Consider the following 20,662-nt stretch of genomic DNA (forward strand, 5'->3'; position numbering starts at 1 on the left):
TGTTTTGTTATTGTCTGGTTGGTGTCTTATATGAAACGGCGACATTGCGCAATTTATTAGACAGACTTGTTTAAGATCACACAGCGTAATTTTGGTGGCATTTTGTTTAGTATTTTTAAATCACCTTTTTATTTTTGACAATATCTGTGAACTTAGTTTCCTAATCTTAATTGTGAATGCATACTTGATGGTTTTAAATGCTCCTGAAATAAAGTGCTGCTTGACTAGCCTATATTGAGGTGAAGTTAATGTATGGGGCGTCACTGAAGGCCTAAGGTTGAAATGCACGGCCCGCCACTGCTTTCTTAATGAAAATACTTTTTGAAAGTCGACAATAGGACTGAACCAGGTCTAAACTAGGACTAAACCAGGTCTAAATTAGATCTAGAACTAAACTAAACCAGGTCTAAACTAGGACTAAACCAAGACTAAAAAACTATAATGAAAATACTTTTACTTTTCAGTCCTGTTCAGAAACATAAGTTTAGTATTATCGTTTTCAAGTCCTGGTTTAGTCCTAGTTTAGACCTGATTTAGTCGTATTGTAGACTTCCTTTAGTCTAGTTAATTTAGTCCTGGTTTAGTCCAAGTCTAGCCCTGGTTTAGTCCTAGTTCTGGATCTAATTTAGACCTGTTTAAGTCCAAGTCAAGTCCCGTTTAGTTCTAGTTTAGACCTGGTTTAGTCCTATTGTAGACCTGCTTTAGTCTACTTACTTTAGTTCTGTTTTAGTCCAAACCTAGTCCCAGCTTAGTCCAAGTCTAGACCTGGTTTAGTCTCGTTCTAGATCTAATTTAAACCTGTTTTAGTCCAAGTCTAGTCCGGTTTAGTTCTAGTTTCGACCTGGTTCAATCCTTTTGTAGACTCGTTTTAGACTAGTTATAGTCTTAATTCAGACCCGGTTTAGTCCGAGTCTAGACCCGATGGGTTTTAAGCAAATAAAATTAAAAATAAGAAAATAAAAACGGGTTCAAGTCTTTATCAAAATTAATACTTTTGAAACTTTATAAAACCTCAAAACGTGTCCAGAATACTTTTACTTTTGCCTCTTTCAGTCCATGTTTAAACAAATATTTTAATACTTTTACTTGAGTAGATTTTGAGTTTATTTTGCTGCTTAAATGGAGCCGTTCTTGTTCCACCGCTGCGAGTTTGAGCGTTGATGCTGCATTTACACAAAAAAAAAAAAATAAAAAACAAAACAAAAAAAAAGCACATTTTCTAAAGTAAAATCGCCCTGAGGAGGAGGAGGCGCGTGCAAAAACTGGCGAAGCTTAAACGTTTCCAAATGGACTCGAAGCGCGAAACGACATTTAAAAAGCTCAAGTGAAAGTCAGTGCATTTGTTAAAGCGTCAGTGTTTTGTGCAATAATAAAAAAAATAATAAAATAAAATAAAAAATAGGCACAAAATCCAGCCATTAAAAAAAAAAAAAAAAAAAACAGCTCTGGACAATTGAATTTCTCTCATGCACCAGAAAAACAAAACAGTTTATTTACAAAAAACTTTTCCTTATTCCAGTTTCTCTTGAAGTGCGCATGATCAAGAAGAAAAAACAAATTAAAAACTGAAATAAAAATTTAAATAAGCCAAAAACAAAAACAAAAAAACAAAAAAATCGTCAAATTGGGGCAAAAAAATCTTAAATCCTTGTAACTTTTTTATCTCAGGGTCAGTTTTTTTTAAGCTTTTCTCCGTGGAAATGTTATTCCTTTGTCTGGAAAGTTCCACAATATGACTTTAAACCTTTCTGTCGTCACGGAGACCAAACCGGACCAAGTTCCAGGTCAGATCTGCGGAGAGGCGACCCCCGCTCACCAGTCAGAATTCGTGTTTTTTTTCCTCTGTACTGTTGAGCTCTAAAACCTCCTGTGACGGAATAAATGTAAAGTGGAGCTGTTTAAAGTCACACTGCGGAACATTCCGGGCAGAGCAGCGACGTATCCACGGAAACCAGCAGGTGAAAAGTTACACAGTGCAGTTTTATAGACGTGATAGTGTTTCAGTGACGTGAGGTCGGACCTGTCGTCGGAGGCACTTGAAGCGGGACGTCGCCAAATTAGAATTTTTATTTTACTCTCTGGATTTTAACACCGCGTGAGTCTTTTTATTTCATTTTGTTTAATTGTTTTTATTTGATTTTAATCATTTTTAAGAATTTTTTTAGCTTCATGCATTTTAAGACTTTTTATTTATTGTTTTTATTTATGATTTATTGTCTTTTATTGTTTTAATTTGTCTGAACAGCTCTTTGGAAACTCTGCTATAGAAATAAAGTGGATTGAACTTTTTCACAGTTGTCAGAAATGTCTCGCTGTAGGTTTGTGGAACTTCTGGTTAATGTTTTTCTGTGTAAATGTGTGTGTAAATGTGTGTGTAAATGTGTGTGTAAATGTGTGTGTAAATGTGATGTGTGTCTGGAGATGTCGAATATTTAAACTGCACAAATTTGTTTATCTATTCTAATATCGACATCATGAAATCAATTTTTTATTTTAATTGTAGAATCAGTCTGAGTGAATAAGCTGAAGTTGGTTGAAGATTTGGTGATGGGGCAGATTTAAGAAACTGGTGGAGAATATGACATTTACACACACATTTACACACACATTTACACACACACATTTACACACACATTTACACACACATTTAGACACAGAAAACCATTAACTGGTTTATTTATAATCCGTGTGTCATTTCTTCATTTGTTTTTCAATATAAAACCAAAAATAAGAAAACGAAAAACAACAGTTTTCTTCATTTTTTGTCTCCAAAACCAAAATGAAAAAACAGATAATAATTTGTTTTTTTCAGTTTTTCGATTTTGTGTTTAAATGAAAAATGGAAAAAAACTGATAACGACTGTTTCCCGTTGATGTGACTTCAGTGACTGCGATGCTGAAGTGAACCAGGACTGATCCAGGTCCGGGACCAGACCGGATTCCGAGCAGTGACTATGAGCCTCAGCTTCGAGCTCCAACCCTGCCATGGGCTCTGAGCCTCCGGTCTGGTCCCGGTTTCAGTTCTGATCTCAGTCTCCGTCTGGTCCCTGTCTGGTCCCAGTCTTGGTCTGGTCTCGGTCTGGTTCTGATCTCAGTCTCTGTCTGGTCTGGTTCTGATCTCAGTCTCCGTCTGGTCTCTGGTCTCGTCTGGTCTGGTCCCAGTCTTGTCTGGTCCGGTCTGGTTCTGATCTCAGTCTCGTCTGTCCCGGTCTGGTCCCGGTCTGGTCCCAGTCTGGTCTGGTCCGTCTGGTCGGGTCCCTGGTCTGGTCCAGTCTGGTCTGGTCTGGTCTGATCTCAGTCTCCCGGTCTGGTCCCGGTCTGGTCCCAGTCTTGGTCTGGTCCCGGTCTGGTTCTGATCTCAGTCTCCGTCTGGTCCCGGTCTGGTCCCGGTCTGGTCCCAGTCTTGGTCTGGTCCCGGTCTGGTTCTGATCTCAGTCTCGGTCTGGTCCCGGTCTGGTCCCATCCGTATTCGGTGCAAAAGTCCGTCATCGCAGCCGTGGGAGTCACGTAAACGGGAAACGGTCGAGATCCGTTTTTTCCATTTTTTGTTTAAACACAAAAAAATGAATCATTATCTTTTTTTTTCATTTTGGTTTTGGAGACAAATAATGAAGAAAATCGTTGTTTTTTTCATTTTATTATTTTTAGTTTTATATTGAAAAACAAATGAACGAACGACACAGGGATTATTTATTTATATTTTGTGCCTGCACTGACATTATTACTAGTTCTGTATGTTAACGTTTACGCAGTGACAGTGACAGTCACAGGGGGGCGCTCTACACTATTATACACTTTTTAACCTACTGTGCAGCTGTGGTGATGCTCTAACGTCATTTTGTTGTGATTTTATGTGACAATGACAATAGAGGAGTTGAACAGAACTGAATCAGAAGTTCCACAAACCTAAAGCGCGGCACTTCTGGGCAAATGCGAAAAAGATGAATTGAACTGGATTATCTGTATTTTTACGTGAACATTATCAGTCGAAGTTTGGACTCACGTGTCAGTGTTTCATCTCTGTGTTTACTCCTTTATATATTTGATTCCACGCACAGAGGACTCAAATATATGAAGTAAACAGTTTGAGATTATGTATCAAAGACAAAAAAAAAGAAAAAATTATAAGTCATAATTAAATCCTTAAAGGTCCAGTAATACAAAACTGTAAACTCAAACTGTAAACTCCTGAACAGGACATGACACGAACGCTCGGACTGATCACAGCAACATCAAATCAAATCGTTTTGTTGTTGTTTTTTTCTAGTGTTTTCAGACAGATTTTTTTTTTTTTTTTACTAATGAGCGCACTGTGTCACCATGGTAACTGCTGAACATTCCGCCATAGACACACATGTAGATGTCGCTGCAGAGTGTGAACAGCAGGTTGAGTGTCTTGGCGGTTTGCGTCTGTGGATAATCGTTAGTTTCAGTATCAAAAAAAAGCGACGTGTCCAAGAAGCTCTTACAGCAGCAGCTCGATTTTCTCGTCTGGTCTTATTTATTTATTTTACCGTATTTTTCGGACTATAAGTGTCACTTTTTTTTCATGGTTTGTGTGTTTCCTGTGACTTGTTCTCCGGTGTGACTTCTGTATTAAAATGTTTTTGGTGAAGTGTGGAGAGGTTCTAGTCTTGTGTGTGTGAGGATTTCTGCTGCTCCTGTTCCTCCTGCACCACTGTCACTTGGCTCTACTGCGCATGTCTCCTGCAGAAAGAGCCTCCGTCCTGTCTGTGTCATGTCAGTCGATCGCACCGTTACTTTAAATTTAAACAAACTTATAAAGACAAAGACTGAGAAGACTGAACACAAATGAAACCAAAAACAAAATCAGACTCTGCAGATTACAAACTGCAAGTCGTGAAATCTGCAGCTGAAAACGGAAATCGAGCAGCAGAAAGAAAGTTTGGAGTGAGAGAGAAACTTGTGACACCGGGAGGATGAACCATGAAACTTTCCTGAAGTCACTGGACGGACAAAGTCTGGACTTCAGTGACACCGAAACCATCCTGTCGGGATTCAGAAAGACCGAATAATTCAGTAAATATAACCAGGTCTAGTCCCCGTCTAAACCAAGGTCTAAACCAGGACTAAATGAAGCTGTCCTAAACCAAGTCTAGGTCTAACTGAGGTCTAAAACAGGTCTAACCATGATCAGAATCAAGACCTGGATTCAACAAAGTCAAAGCCAGGTCTAAACTAGGTCTAACCAAGGTCTAACCAAGGTCTAAACCCGAAGTCTATCCCGAGGTCTAACCCGTGGTCTAAACCAAGTCTAACCAAGGTCTAACTCGAGATCTAAAATAGGTCTAACCCAGGTCTAACCCAAGGTCCTTCAGTGACACCAAAACCATCCTGTCGGGATTCAGAAAGACCCAAATAATCCAGTTACTAATAACAAAGTCTAGCCCCAGTCTAAACAAGGTCTAAACAAGGTCTAAACCAAGGTCTGAACTGGAAGCTGTCCTAAACCAAGTCTAGGTCTAACTGAGGTCTAAACCAGGTCTAAACCCGAGGTCTATCCCAAGGTCTAACCCGAGGTCTAACCCGAGGTCTAAACCAAGTCTAGCCTAGGTCTAACTCGAGATCTAAACCAGGTCTAACCGAGATCTAAACCAGGTCTAACCCGAGGTCCTTCAGTGACACTGAAACCATCCTGTCTGGATTCAGAAAGACCAGAATAATTCTAACTGAACTGAGTCTGAGTCTGACGACAGCGACACAGAAGAGTTTGTGTCTCTGTTTACCTCCGGAGGTCGAGTTGTTCAGAAGTGACACGAGGATGAAGAATTGAATGGATTTAGTGATTTGGAGTGAGATGGAGAGTTTGATAAACTTGTTCTGTTGTTTATGTTCTAGTTTATCTGAAGAACTGTTCATATGTGACGTTAACAGTCTGTTCTTCTCTCTTCTATTGTTTTTACCACAACTTGACTTCACACAGGAAATGTCGGCTCCTGATCTCTCATTTTACAAAATACATTTCCCCCTAAAAGTGGCACTTATATATGTTTTTTTTTCCTTCATTTTTTGGCTGGAGCGAACTTATAGTCCAAAAAATACGGTATTTATTTTTTTACTTTCATGGTAAAGTTGGACGTGTGCGTTTGTTTACAGCTCGTTCGATCGTTTCCTTTTGGCTAAAACAGTTCGTACTTCTCGGCGTACGGGACATTGCGCTCGCTCAGTTGTTGATGTCGGCGTTGTTGTTACGGTTACCGTACTTGTGGTGGATGAAGAGCAGCACGACGCCGAGGAAGAAGCAGACGGAGCCCACGGTGACGTAGGCGATGCCCAGGAACGGGTTCTTCCCCCCCATCCACGACACGGTGCTGAAGATCACGCGCTTACGGCCCTCGAAGCTCCGCACCGGGAAGTCTGAGGGGAGTCAAGGAGCAGAGCGGGCACAGAGCGGGCACAGAGCGGGCACAGAGCGGGCACAGAGCGGGCACAGAGCGGGCACAGAGCAGGCACAGAGCGCACAGAGCACAGAGCGGGCACAGAGCAGGTACAGAGCGGGCACAGAGCGGGCACAGAGCGGGCACAGAGCAGAGCACAGAGAGCGGGCACAGAGCAGGTACAGAGCGGGTACAGAGCAGGTACAGAGCACAGAGCAGGTACAGAGCAGGTACAGAGCGGGCACAGAGCTGGTACAGAGCAGGCACAGAGCAGGTACAAAAGAGGGGACAGGAGGTACGAAGTGGGCACAGAGCGGAAAAGAGCAGACACAGCGGATAAAGAGAGGGCACCAGAAGGGACAGAGTGGGTACAGTGGGTACAGAGCGGGTACAGAAAGGAACAGAGCGGGCACAAGGAGGAACAGCATGGGTAGACAGAGGAAGAGCGAACAGAGCAGAGGGGTACAGAAGAGGAACAGAGCAGAGAGGAAAAGAGCGGGCACAGTGGGTACAGAGAGGGCACAAGTAGGAACAGAGCGGGTACAAGGAGGAACAGAGCGGGTACAGAGAGGAACAGAGCGGGTACAAGGAGGAACAGAGCGGGTACAAGGAGGAACAGAGCGGGTACAAGGAGGAACAGAGCGGGTACAGAGAGAACAGATACAAGGACAGAGTACAAGGAGAGAGAGACAGAGCGGGCAAGCAGAGGGTACAGAGAGGCGCACAAGTAGGCAACAAGAGCGGGAGGACAGAGCGGGTACAGGAACAGAGCGGGGTACAAGACAAGGACAGAGCGGGTACAGGAGGAACAGAGCGGGTACAAGGGTACAAGGAGGACACAGAGCGGGTACAGGAGAGGGTACAAGGAACAGGCGACAGAGAAAGGACAAGGAGACAGAGCGGGTACAAGGAGAACAGAGACACGGAGAGAACAGAGCGGGTACAAGGAGGAACAGAGCGGGTACAAGGAGGAACAGAGCGGGTACAAGGAGGAACAGAGCAGGACAGGAAACAGAGCGGGTACAGGAGAACAGAGCGGGTACACAGAGCGGGTAGAGCAGGGTACAGGAGGAACAGAGCGGGTACAGAGCGATACAGATACAGGAGGAACAGAGCGGGTACTACGTACATACAGAGGAGAGACATACATGTACAAGGTGGACCTGGAGGAGCAGTGTAGTTTCCGCGTGGCAGAGTGGGCACCATGTTGCTTTTCTTCTGGATGACGCGGTAGAGTTTCCTGAAGGTGGGCAGCGCCGCCGTGCGCATCCACACGATGAAGTCCTCGTTGATGAAGCCGTTGTTCTCGGGGTCGGCGTCCAGCTCGTACACCGGGCGGCGCCAGTTCACCGGCTTCACTGTGCCTGGAGGAGAGCGGGAAACAGGGAAAAAGGTCAAAAATACAAAAACGGTATGACACAAAGTGGGATCACACCTCGAAGTCGGGCGAAAAGAAAAACAGCAGCCAAAAATCGTGCAAATTCTCCTGTCGTCTGAGTGTTGTATCTAAATATTCTTAAGGTTCGTTCACACCAAAGCGTCAAAGCGTCCAGTTTCTATGTAAAGTCGAAGTGGACGCGCGACTAGAGCGTCCTGCGTTTTTGCGGCGCGTCTTCCGAGTGTTTTGGCGTCAAAGCTCTAGACGCGCGTCCGAGGCGTCAGCGTCAAGAAGTTGAAAATGCTGAACTTTTCACGTCACACGCTGCGTCGACCAATCAGGGACGAGTATCCAGAGACGCAGCGACGTTATTATCAGGAAGAAAAACCCCAGAACCAGAACCACAAACATGAACAGAGAATAAATATATAATAAATATATACACCACAAACACCGAGACGATCGCGAGGACTACACCAGACTAAACCAGGACTACAGGACCAGGACTACGGACTACCAGGACTAAACCCAGGACTAAACCAGGACTAAACCAGACCTAGGGACCCAGGACTAAACAGGACTAAACCAGGACTAAACCTAGGACGGACCAGGACTAAACCAGGACTAAACCAGGACTAGACCGGACTAGAGGACTAGACCGGGACCAAGACTAGACCGAGACTAGACCAAAACTAGACCGGAGACTAGACCTAAACCAGAGGACTAGACCGGGACTAGACCACAAGGACTAGACCGGTATAGACCAGGTCTAGACCGGGACTAGACCAAAACTAGACCGAGACTAGACTGGGACTAAACAAGGACTAGACCGAGACTAGACCGAGACTAAAACCAAAGACTAGACCGAAGACTTAGACCGAGGACCGAGACTAGACTGGGACTAAACAAGGACTAGACCGGTATTAGACCAAGACTAGACCGAGACTAGACCAAAACTAGACCGAGACTAGACCAAAACTAGACCTAGACTAGACCAAAACTAGACCGAGACTAGACCGGGACTAGACCAAAACTAGACCGAGACTAGACTGGAGACTAAACAAGGACTAGACCGGTATTAGACCAGGTCTAGACCGAGACTAGACCGAGACTAGACCAAAACTAGACCGGGACTAGACCTAGACTGGGACTAGACAGGGACTAGGACCAGACCAGACTAGACCGGACTAGACCGGGACTAGACCAAAAGACCAGGACTAGACCAGGGGACTAAACCAGGACTGATCAGTGTCATTAGTGGAGTATAAATATAAACTCGCTCCAGTCGTCGAGTCGATTTCCTCCGCTGATGTTTTTTTTACGTCATAAAAACACTAAAGTCTCTCAGTCTGGTCTGACATTGTTTTGGGAAAAGACCAGGACCGGGCTCTTGTTTCCAGGGCAACGGACGCACGTCAAGTATTTTTCTCCCGTTCGTCCACGACGTCAAAGACACGAGCGTCGGGGCGTCTGAACTCAAATGCAAAGGCTCCGAATAGAGACGTCGAGGCGTTTTTTGACGCTTTGGTGTGAACGGCCGTTTAGATACTAGACGAGACCATGAGGGAAATCACAATCTATTATAATAACAAAAGAGAAAAAATATAAATGATAATAATAAATTCTAAATAAGGAGAAAAAATAACAAAAGACTGGAATAATTCTCTAAATGTTCCTGCCAGACTTCGAGCGTTTGGAGACTCGTCTGAACCTTGGAAGGCGGCCGTCAGGTTGGCGCTGACCCCGGGGTTCCTGAACTTCACGTGTTTGTCCGTCCACCAGGCGATTCCCGTCGAGGTCAGAGCCACCGGAACATGAGTCCCGTTCGGATCGATGTAAAACAGCTCCAGGGAGTCTGAGGAAATACACAAGGATTTAATACAACAAGAGCAGAGACGGAGGAGAAGAGACAGAAGAGGAGAGACAGAGACAGAAGAGGAGAGACAGAGACAGAGAGGAGAGACAGAGACAGAGAGGAGAGACAGAGACAGAGAGAGAGACAGAGACAGAGGAGAGACAGAGACAGAGAGGAGAGACAGAGACAGAGGAGGAGAGACAGAAACAGAGGAGGAGACGGACAGAGACAGAGGAGAGAGAGAGAGACAGAAGAGGAGAGACAGAGACAGAAGAGGAGAGACAGAGACAGAAGAGGAGAGACAGAGACAGGAGGAGAGAGAGACGGAGACAGAAGAGGAGAGACAGAGACAGAAGAGGAGAGACAGAGAGAAGAGAGAGACAGAGACAGAGGAGGAGAGACAGAGGAGGAGAGACAGAGACAGAAGAGGAGAGACAGAGACAGAAGAGGAGAGACAGAGACAGAGAGACAGAGGACAGAGAGAGGAGGAGAGACAGAGGAGGAGAGACAGAGACAGAAGAGGAGAGACAGAGACAGAAGAGGAGAGACAGAGAAGAGGAGAGAGAGACAGAAGAGGAGAGACAGAGACAGAAGAGGAGAGACAGAGACAGAAGAGGAGAGACAGAGACAGAAGAGGAGAGACAGAAGACAGAGAGAGACAGAGAGAGAGTCAGAGAGAGAGACAGAGACAGAGGAAGAGACAGAGAGGAGAGACAGAGACAGAGACAGAGAGGAGAGGAGAACAGAGACAGAGAGGAGAGAGACAGAGACAGAGAGGAGGAGACAGAGACAGAGGAGAGACAGAGACAGAGAGAGAGAGAGAGGAGAGACAGAGACAGAGAGAGAGAGAGACAGAGAGAGAGACAGAGACAGAAGAGAGAGAGAGGAGAGAGAGACAGAGAGCAGAGACAGAGGAGAGACAGAGACAGAGAGAGAGACAGAACAGAGGAGAACAGAGACAGAGAGGAGAGACAGAGACAGAAAGAGAGAGACAGACAGAGACAGAGACAGAGAGAGAGAGACAGAGACAGAGGAGAGAGAGAGAGGACAGAGAGAGAAGAGGAGGAGAGACAGAAGAGGAGAGAGAGGAGAGAGAGAACAGAGACAGAGACAGAGAGAGAGAGAGACAGAGACAGAAGAGGAGAGACAGAGGAGGAGAGAGAGAGCAGAAGAGGAGAGACAGAGACAGAAGAGGAGAACAGAAGAGGAGAGACAGAGACAGAGAGAGACAGAGAGAGAGAGAGACAGAGAGGAGGAGAGACAGAGACAGAGAGAGGAGAGAGAGACAGAGAGAGAGAGAGGAGAGACAGAGACAGAAGAGAGAGAGACAGAGGAGAGACAGAGACAGAAGAGGAGAGACAGAGACAGAAGAGGAGAGACAGAGACAGAAGAGGAGAGAGAGGAGGAGGGAGAGAGCAGAAGAGGAGAGAGACGGAGGAGGAGAGACAGACAGAAGAGGAGAGACAGAGAAGAGAAGAGGAGAGAGGAGAGACAGAGAGAGAGACAGAGACAGAAGAGACAGAGACAGAGAGAGAGAGAGACAGAAGAGAGAGAGACAGAAGAGAGGAGAGACAGAGAGAGGACAGAGGAGGAGAGACAGAAGAGGAGAGACGAGGAGGAGAGAGAGAGGAGAGAGGAGGAGAGACAGAAGAGGACAGAAGACACAGAAGACAGAGAGAGAGAGACAGAAGAGGAGAGACGGAGGAGGAGAGACAGAAGAGGAGAGACAGAGACAGAAGAGGAGAGACAGAGGAGGAGAGACAGAAGAGGAAGACAGAGAGAGAGAGAGAGAGACGGAGGAGAGAGAGACAGAGCAGGAGGAGGAGAGGAGGAGAGAGACAGAGACAGAAGAGGAGAGACAGAGACAGAAGAGGAGAGACAGAGACAGAAGAGGAGAGACAGAGACAGAGAGAGACAGAAGAGGAGAGAGAGGAGGAGAAGAGACAGAGAAGAGAGAGGAGGACAGAGGAGGCAGAGACAGAGACAGAAGAGAGAGGACAGAGACAGAAGAGGAGAGACAGAGACAGAGAGAGGAGAGATGGAGAGAGAAGAGACAGAGAGACAGAGAGAAGAGAGAGAGACAGAGAGGAGAGACAGAGACAGAGAGGAGAGACAGAAGAGGAGAGACGAGAGGAGAGGAGAGACAGAGGAGAGACAGAGGAGAGAGGAGAGACAGGAGGAGAGACAGAAGGAGAGAGAGAAGAGAGAAGAGAGAGACAGAGAGAGAGAGAGAGAGAGACAGAAGAAGGAGAGAGAGACAGAGACAGAAGAGGACAGAGACAGAGACAGAAGAGGAGAGACAGAGACAGAGACAGAGAAGAGGAGAGACAGAGAAGAACAGAGGAGACAGAGAGACAGAGACAGAGAGAGGAGAGACAGAGACAGAAACAGAGGAGAGAGAGACAGAGACAGAAGAGGAGAGACAGAGAAGGAGAGACAGAGAGGACAGAGACAGAGAGGAGAGACAGAGAGGAGAGACAGAAGAGAGAGAGACAGAGAGAGAGAGACAGAGGGAGAGAACAGAAGAGGAGAGATGGAGAGAGAGAGACAGAAGAGGAGAGACAGAGAAGAGAGAGAGAGAGAGACAGAGAGAGACAGAGAGAAGAGGAGAGACAGAGAGACAGAGACAGAGAGAGAGAGAGACAGAGAGAGACAGAGAGAGAGAGACAGAGAGAGGACAGAGAGAGAGGAGAGACAGAGACAGACAGAAGAGGAGAGACAGACAGAGGAGAGACAGAAGAGACAGAGACAGAAGAGAGAGAGATGGAGGAGGAGACAGAAGACAGAGGAGAGACAGAGACAGAGAGAGAGACAGAGAGGAGAGACAGAAGAGGAGAGCAGAGACGGAGGAGCAGAGCAGGAGACTGACAGGAGCTGACAGGAGCGGGCAGAGCAGACAGGAGCAGACAGGAGCAGACACAGGAGCAGGCAGGAGCAGGACAGGAGCAGACAGGAGCAGACAGGAGCAGACAGGAGCAGACAGCAGAGGAGCAGACAGGAGCAGACAGGAGCAGACAGGAGCAGCAGACAGGAGCAGACAGAGCTGACAGGAGCAGGACAGGAGCAGACAGGAGCAGACAGGAGCAGAGGCAGGACAGGAGCAGACAGGAGCAGACAGGAGCAGACAGACAGAGCAGACAGACAGAGCAGACAGGAGCAGGAGCAGACAGGAGCAGACAGGAGCAGCAGACAGGAGCAGACAGGAGCAGACAGGAGCAGACAGGAGCAGACAGGAGCAGACAGGAGCAGACAGGAGCAGACCGTTGAACATGCTGTTGGCGATGGCTCCACACGGGGCGATGGGTTTGTATTCGTGGAAGGCGTACGGTTCACACTCTTTACTCGGCTTCTACAAACACACACAGACAGAGAGGAAATGAACAAAGAAGATATGATCATTAAACTTATTATTAATTATTAGTTCTAATCTCTGACTCTGTGCATTATTCTGTTATAACTGTGACATTTTAAATCACAAAACTGATTTAAAACAATGTAATAAAATAAACAAGAGCGCTGACTTCAGCGTTAAAACTGTGAAACTGTAAAACATGGAGCAGTGGAGCTGAAACCGGTGGGAGATCGACAAAATGGGGAAAAAAAAGAGATTAAAGATTCCTCAAATATGCGCGTGTCAGTCCAAATACAACTTCAGACAGTCAATGACACGGTGAAAAGATCTGAAAAGTCCACTTTACAAAAAATGTCATTAGTCCAAACGTCTGTTAGTTTGAGTGTCTTACAGTGAGAGGGCAGGTTATGCCTGTGTTAGTTTAAATGTTTTAGCTTGTGTTAGTTTCCAGGTGTTTCCAGGTGTTTCCAGGTGTTTCCAGGTGTTATCGTGCTGTTGCTTACAGTGAGGGAGGTCAGGTCTCCGTTGAGTTGACTGTCGTCTCTGGACTTGACGTAGCGTCGATGGTTTTGGTAGAAGTTTGAGAGTCCATAATACATGAACACGTTACTCTGAAAAACAAGAGGGATTTAATCCACAATAAACACACAAACAGGTTTAATATTGTATAATTATCTATCTATTTATGCAAGAAATGTCTGTCTCCTTCTGCTGGTTTGTTTGTCTGTTCGGCTCATCTGACTGATCTCAAATTCAGAGGGTGTCATCCTATTGGGACGGGTGTGTGCAGCGCCAAGTTTCATGTTGTTAGATCGTTTAAAATCAGTGATATATTTTAAATATAAACAAGTTTTGGGATCTCTCTCCTGTCTCTTAGTATAATATAATCATATTAACTCAGAGTTTAAGTTCAATTCACATTCAGGTCACAGAGTTAGATTCAGAGACACAGAATGTGTACTGCACAGTGGTGTCGTTTATGACTTTTTATTCTCTTATTTTCTCATATTTAAATTTTTCCATTTCTAAACTTTTCTTTTTCACCTCATAGGCCTGGTCGTCTTTACAATATACTGTGTCAGAAGGGCCACCCGACAAGCAGACGCCGAATGACCCGAATTATTTTTAAGAAGAATAAACGTTTACATGATCGTGGAGTAAATTAAATTCAGCTTTAGAATCAGAATAAATCACCCACCACCACATTCCAAATAATCATTTTCATTTGGAATTAAGTGTTTACATGGACTTTTTAAAGCAGAATTTTTTTCATTTATTTTTTTATTCAGAATGAAATTACTTTTATTCGGAATTAAAACTCATGTAAACGTGGCAATTATAGGCCTATAGAAGTTCATTTTAAAGTATTCACCTCGTAGGCCTGGTGGAGGTTTATTTTTTTATAGTTTATATTTTAAATGTTTTACCTCGTAGGCCTGGTGGAGGTTTATTTTTATGTTTTTTGATGTTTTACCTCGTAGGCCTGGTGGAGGATTATTTTTTTATGTTTTTTTAAAATGTTTTACCTCGTAGGCCTGGTGGAGGTTTATTTTTATGTTTTTTTTGTTTTATTTTTATGTTTTTTGATGTTTTACCTCGTAGGCCTGGTGGAGGTTTATTTTTATGTTTGTTTGTGGTTTTACCTCGTAGGCCTGGTGGAGGTTTATTTTTATGTTTTTTTTGTGTTTTACCTCGTAGGCCTGGTGGAGGTTTATTTTTTTATGTTTTTTTGTGTTTTACCTCGTAGGCCTGGTGGAGGTTTATTTTTTTATGTTTTTTTGATGTTTTACCTCGTAGGCCTGGTGGAGGTTTATTTTTATGTTTTTTGTGTTTTACCTCGTAGGCCTGGTGGAGGTTTATTTTTTTTATGTTTTTTTGATGTTTTACCTCGTAGGCCTGGTGGAGGTTTATTTTTTTATAGTTTATATTTTAAATGTTTTACCTCGTAGGCCTGGTGGAGGTTTATTTTTATGTTTTTTGTGTTTTACCTCGTAGGCCTGGTGGAGGTTTATTTTTTTATGTTTTTTTGATGTTTTACCTCGTAGGCCTGGTGGAGGTTTATTTTTTTATGTTTTTTTATGTTTTACCTCGTAGGCCTGGTGGAGGTTTATTTTTATGTTTTTTGATGTTTTACCTCGTAGGCCTGGTGGAGGTTTATTTTTTAATGTAGTTTATTTATGTTATGTTTTACCTCGTAGGCCTGGTGGAGGTTTATTTTTATGTTTGTTTGTGTTTTACCTCGTAGGCCTGGTGGAGGTTTATTTTTTATGTTTTTTTTTATGTTTTACCTCGTAGGCCTGGTGGAGGTTTATTTTTATTAGTTTTTTTAATATGTTTTTTTACCTCGTAGGCCTGGTGGAGGTTTATTTTTATGTTTTTTTGATGTTTTACCTCGTAGGCCTGGTGGAGGTTTATTTTTTTAATGTTTATATTTTAAATGTTTTACCTCGTAGGCCTGGTGGAGGTTTATTTTTTTATGTTTTTTATGTTTACCTCGTAGCTTGGAGGTTATTTTTATGTTTTTGATGTTTTACCTCGTAGGCCTGGTGGAGGTTTATTTTTATATAGTTTATATTTTAAATGTTTTACCTCGTAGGCCTGGTGGAGGTTTATTATTTTTATGTTTTTTTTTGTGTTTTACCTCGTAGGCCTGGTGGAGGTTATATTTTTTATGTTTTTTGATGTTTTACCTCGTAGGCCTGGTGGAGGTTTATTTTTTTAATAGTTTATATATTTAAATGTTTTACCTCGTAGGCCTGGTGGAGGTTTATTTTTATTTTTTTTTGATGTTTTACCTCGTAGGCCTGGTGGAGGTTTATTTTTTTAATAGTTTATATATTTAAATGTTTTACCTCGTAGGCCTGGTGGAGGTAGAAGGGGATGGAGCAGGTGCAGGGGCTGGTGCTGTTCCAGCTGAAGTTCTGAGCGCAGTTAAAACACGGACTGGACACGTCCACTCCAGTGTAATCAATCTGAAAACAAGAGAAAAAAACACACACATGTGAAGAGGAAACAGAGAGAAGAGGAGGAAAAGAAGAAGAAGAGGAAAAGAAGAAGAAGAGGAGGAAGAGGAAGAAGAGGCGAGAGGAAGAGGAGAAAAGAAAAAGAGGAAGAAAAAGAAATGGAAGAGCAGAGCAGCAAAAGATGAGGAAAAGCAAGAGGAGGACAGAGGAAAAAGAAAAGGAAAAGAAAGAGGGGGAGAAAGGAAAAAGAGGAAGAAGAAGAGCAGAAAAAGACGAGGAAGAGGACAGAGGAAAAAAGGAAGAGAAAGAGGAGGAGAGAGGAAGAAGAGGATAGAAAAAGGAGAGAGGAAAAAGAGGAGGAAGAGGAAGAAGTGGAGGGAGGAAAGAGGAGAGAGAAAAAAGAGAAGAGGAAGAAGAGGAGAGAGGAAAAAGAGGAGAGAGGAAGAAGAAAGGGAAGAGAAAGAGGAGAAAAGAGGAAGAAGAGGAGAGAAAAAGGAGAGAAGAAAATGAGGAGGAAGAGGAAGAAGAGGAGAGAGGAAAAAGGGGAGGAAGATGAGGAGGAGATAGAAGAAAAGGAAGCGAGAGGAAAAAAGAGGAGGAAGAGGAGAGAGAGGAAAGAAGAGGAGAGAGGAAGGAGGAGGAAGAGGAGAGAGGAAAGAGGAAGAAGAGGAAAGAGGAGGAAGAGGAAAAAGTGGAAAGAGGAAAAAGAGGAGGAAGAGGAGAGAGGAAAGAGGAAGAAGAGGAGAGAGGAAAGAGGAAGAGGAAAGAGGAAAAAAGGAGGAAGAGCAGAGAAGAAAGAAGAAAAAGAGGAGGAAGAGGAGAGAGGAAAGAGGAAAAAAGGAGGAAGAGGAGAGAGGAAAGAGGGGGAAGAGGAGAGAGGAAAAAGAAAAGGAAGAGAAAGAGGAAGAGAGAGGAAGAAATAGACAGAAAAAGAAGAGAGGAAAAAGAGGAGGAAGAGGAGAGAGGAGGAAGGGAAGAGGAGGAAGAGGAGAGAAGGAAGAGGAGGAAGAGGAGGAAGAGGAGAAGAGGAGAGAGGAAGGAGAGAGGAAAGAGGAGGAGGAAAGAGGAGGAAGAGGAAGAAGAGGAGAGAGGAAAGAGGGGGAAGAGGAGGAAGAGGAGAAAAAGGAGAGGAGGAAGAGGAGGAAGATGAGGAAGAGGAGAGGAGGAAGAGGAGGAAGATGAGGAAGAGGAGAGGAGGAAGATGAGGAAGAGGAGAGAGGGAAGAGGAGAGGAGGAAGAGGAGGAAGATGAGGAAGAGGAGCAGTCGTTTCTCGTGCGCCGCGTGCGTCTGACCTCGAACTCTCGGATGTTGTTGGAGGTGACGTAGAGGCCGATGCCGATGGGGATGAAGATGAGTCCGATGATGAAGAAGGCGGGGAGCACGGAGCCGGCGGTGAGGACGGGCTGCCACGCCGGGAGCCTCTGCTGCTTGAACGCCGTGTTCTCCGGTTTACGCCCGCGCAGGGAAGCCCCGCCCATCCCCGCCACGCCGATGTGCCCGTCCTCCTCTTTGGCGTTGTACCCGGACGCCATCATGGTTCAGGACGAAGACGAAGGCGAGGAGAAAGATGACGACTCAGACTGAAGAACAGCACAGACACAAACTGAAAACGCTCTGTTCCACCTTGTGATGTCATGTGGTTATACTGGAAGTGCTCCACTGTGTTTTTAAACTCTATACTGCAATTTCACTATGACCTCTTGTATAGCTGGGATTTTTTTATAACTTATTTTTCTATTTTATTTTATTTCAACTTGCTAGGGATGTGCAAAAATACCAAAATATCAAAACATCATATCGTTTTATGTGATGATTCAGTATCGATATCGTGTGCTGCTGTATCGATATATCACCAAGAGGATTTTTTGGTTTATTTTACTAAATTATTTTGTTACAGTTACAGTTTTGTTGTTTGTTCAGAGGAAGGAAACTTGTTTATGCGACACATTTGATATTTTCACAGTTTTGTTGATTAAAATGTTTGTGTGTCTTGAACTTTGCACAAAGACTTTTAGTGTCACAGACATGATTTAGACTTTATTTTTTTATTGAACCGTATCCAAATCCAAAGCTCTAAATCAGGGGTGTCAAACATGTGGCCCGGGGGCTGGATCCGGCCCTTCAAGACCTTTAATCTGTCTCGGCTGATTTTCTACTAAAATATTTTAATGATATTTTCTATTAAAATCTTGTTAATTTTGTGTGGTGTTTATCACAGCAGCGTCTCCAGCGTCTCTGTACGTGGCCCCTCCCACCAGAGCAGCACAAATGAAGACTTGTCTCTTTCCAAACGCTCTTAAAGGACGATCGTTTTGACTGTTGACCGTGACACCCTCATCAGAAAAATGTCCAACATGAGAAAAGTGGAGCCGAGTGCAGGATTTTACAACAAAAATTCTCATCTGGTCACTAGATCAGACACACATAACCCTTTGGTTGACTCTGATCGACCCCTTTAAACTCATTTAGAAATACAAACATATTTTACAATTTTACTTCATGCATGGACTAAAGCTGCATTTCTTTTATTTGATTGCGATTTTGTTTTGTCTGTTAAATGATCTCCAAACTCATATAATTGAACAGAAACAATTTAAAGCTTAACAAAGTTTATTTTGGGATATTTTTAAATAAATAAGTATATTTATTTATTCTTTTTTAATATAGAGATTGTGGAACAGCTGGATATATAGTTTATTTTTGATATGATACATTTCTGTTTTTCTGCCTTATTTCATGTTAAACGTTTATTTTAATCATTTTATGTTTTATACATCGTAAAACTGCTCTAAGGTTCAAATTTGCAGTAGTACTTTATTTTCAATTTAAAAGTTTTGCGTAAATTATCAGTAACAAAGTGTTTTTCTTGAGAGAGAGAACTGTTGAATAAATGCATCGTGTAACTAAAAAATAATCGTGATTTCAATATTGACCAAAATAATCGTGATAATGATTTTTTTTCCATAATCCAGCAGCTCTAACTTTGTCATAACATAAACTCTTCCCAGTCTTACCAGCTCGTCAGAACAACGCTATTTACTGCTTTTTATTGTTAGGTATCCTCAAAAAAACATTCAGCGTGTTCTCTTAAAAATAACCACTGGAATTTATCGATTCAAATCAAAAAGAATTTATTCCCTAAACAATACAATTCTAATACAGAGCTCTGGGTCAGATTGTTGTCCCTAACTGCCTATGGCTACAGAGGTCTTACGATCAGGCAAATCTGACTGCCTCTGAACTAACTTAACCCAGTTTTTATAGACATGAATATGCAAATAATATGTTGAACAGGTAACGCCTTGAATCTTCCCTGGAGTTTCTCTGCGTTCCTTTAGGTTTACGGAGTTGACAGTAGCCCAATGTAAATCACCAGTTTGTTTAGTTTCACACCAGGCCGAACCATCTCCACTGCTGCTGCTTTACAATGAATTTCCTTAAAAGGACACAACCTACATCTGCAAAGGATGACCTCAAAAGCAAACATGTTTCACACAGTGGTGCCTTTAAACATACATAAGATTTCAGTGGTTAAACAACTCAATGTGTAATACTCAAACAAATATATAAATTCAATGTTTAATATGCACATGTGATGCATTCAAGAAACTTCACCACTTGGTACAGCCTTCATTATAAAGAAACACAATTAATATTCTGCAGAATTAAGTTAAGCGTTTAATATTTTCTGTTTCTCACGTGGCTCAGTGGAAAAAAACAATTCCCCACGCTGCTCAAAACAACACCATTTTATAAACCTTTTACTTTAATAATAATATCATTACATATTTACTTTACATCTTATTTATTTTCCACTAGTTTTTTATTTGTGTCCTAATCTGTGCAGAGTCAATAACATAGAAACAGGACCTCTAAATTTAATGCAAAAAAAATGTAAATAAAGTAAATAAATAAAAGACAAAAGTCCGTGCATTTCTACACCAACAGCTGCTAAATTCTATCCTGGTGCACGTTTGTGTCTGTGAATTGCACAAGTTAAACTCAAAAGTCACTTCTTACCTGCTCAGACTCAGACCTCTGCAGTTTAATGTTTTTAGCCGCAGAGCTAACGGATGCTAACGGCGCAGAAATCCCGCTGTTTCCGGATTTAACGCGGATTAAAGTTCAGAGGAGCGTTTGTCTGCGTGTTTTTTTTAAATAAAATCTCTAACGCGTGTGTAATGTTTAATGAGAGTGTGTTTAGTGCGAGTTTTTATCGCGTGAAGTCATAATGTTCGCCCGTTAGCCCGTTAGCCTCCGTCAGCTGAGCGTGTTTGTGTTTGTGACAGAGGCGCCACCTACAGGCCCGGGGAAGAACTGCAGGAGAAAGAGAGAGAAGAGGAGAGAAGGAGAGAAGAGGGGAGGAGAGGAGAGAGAGAGAGAAGAGAGAAGAGAAGAGAGAGAAAATGAAAGAGAAAGGAGAGAAGAGGAAGAGGGGAGGAAGCGGAAGAGGTTAGAGGAGAGAGGAGGAGAGAGGAGAGAGGAGGACAGAAAAGAGAGAGAGAAAGGAGAGAAGAGGGGAGGAGAAGAAAAGGAGAGAGAAAGGAGAGAAAATTAGAGAGAAGAAGAGAGAGAAAGGAGTGAAGAGGGGAGAGAAAAAAGAGAAAGGAGAGAAGAAAAGAGATAAAGGAGAGGAAGGAGAAGGGAGAGAAAGGAAAAAAGAGGGGAGGAGAAGAGAGGAAAGGAGAGAAGAGGGGAGGAGAGAGAGAAGAGAG

At 43.5% G+C, this 20,662-nt stretch overlaps 1 protein-coding gene across 1 annotated transcript; it reads right to left on the reverse strand.

Annotated features, from left to right (window-relative positions):
- Window positions 1-3,306: 3,306 nt before the first annotated feature.
- LOC110164252 (cell cycle control protein 50A-like) lies at window positions 3,307-20,243 on the reverse strand. Its single transcript, XM_055149477.1, has 8 exons — window positions 19,968-20,243; window positions 17,240-17,527; window positions 15,836-15,955; window positions 13,487-13,594; window positions 12,893-12,980; window positions 9,488-9,631; window positions 7,547-7,762; window positions 3,307-6,378 (listed from the first exon to the last, which is right to left on the reverse strand). Exons 2-8 carry the CDS (start codon window positions 17,480-17,482, stop codon window positions 6,185-6,187), a joined length of 1,113 nt encoding a protein of 370 aa, XP_055005452.1. The 5' UTR covers window positions 17,483-17,527; window positions 19,968-20,243; the 3' UTR covers window positions 3,307-6,184.
- Window positions 20,244-20,662: the final 419 nt, after the last annotated feature.

This window comes from Boleophthalmus pectinirostris, unplaced genomic scaffold (genome assembly GCF_026225935.1).
Source record: "Boleophthalmus pectinirostris isolate CB_2022bp ecotype Guang Dong unplaced genomic scaffold, ASM2622593v1 HiC_scaffold_13, whole genome shotgun sequence".
In the NCBI taxonomy this organism is placed as follows: Eukaryota; Metazoa; Chordata; class Actinopteri; order Gobiiformes; family Gobiidae; genus Boleophthalmus; species Boleophthalmus pectinirostris.

Excerpts from the sequence above, each read along its gene's own strand:
- LOC110164252 (XM_055149477.1), bottom strand. The coding sequence starts at position 17,482 with ATGATGGCGTCCGGGTACAACGCCAAAGAGGAGGACGGGCACATCGGC. Across the intron at positions 13,595-15,835 it reads ACCTCCACCAGGCCTACGAG|AGTAACGTGTTCATGTATTA; the intron begins GTAAAACATTTA and ends CTTGTTTTTCAG. Across the intron at positions 6,379-7,546 it reads TCCAGGTCCACCTTGTACAT|ACTTCCCGGTGCGGAGCTTC; the intron begins GTATGTCTCTCC and ends GACTCCCCTCAG.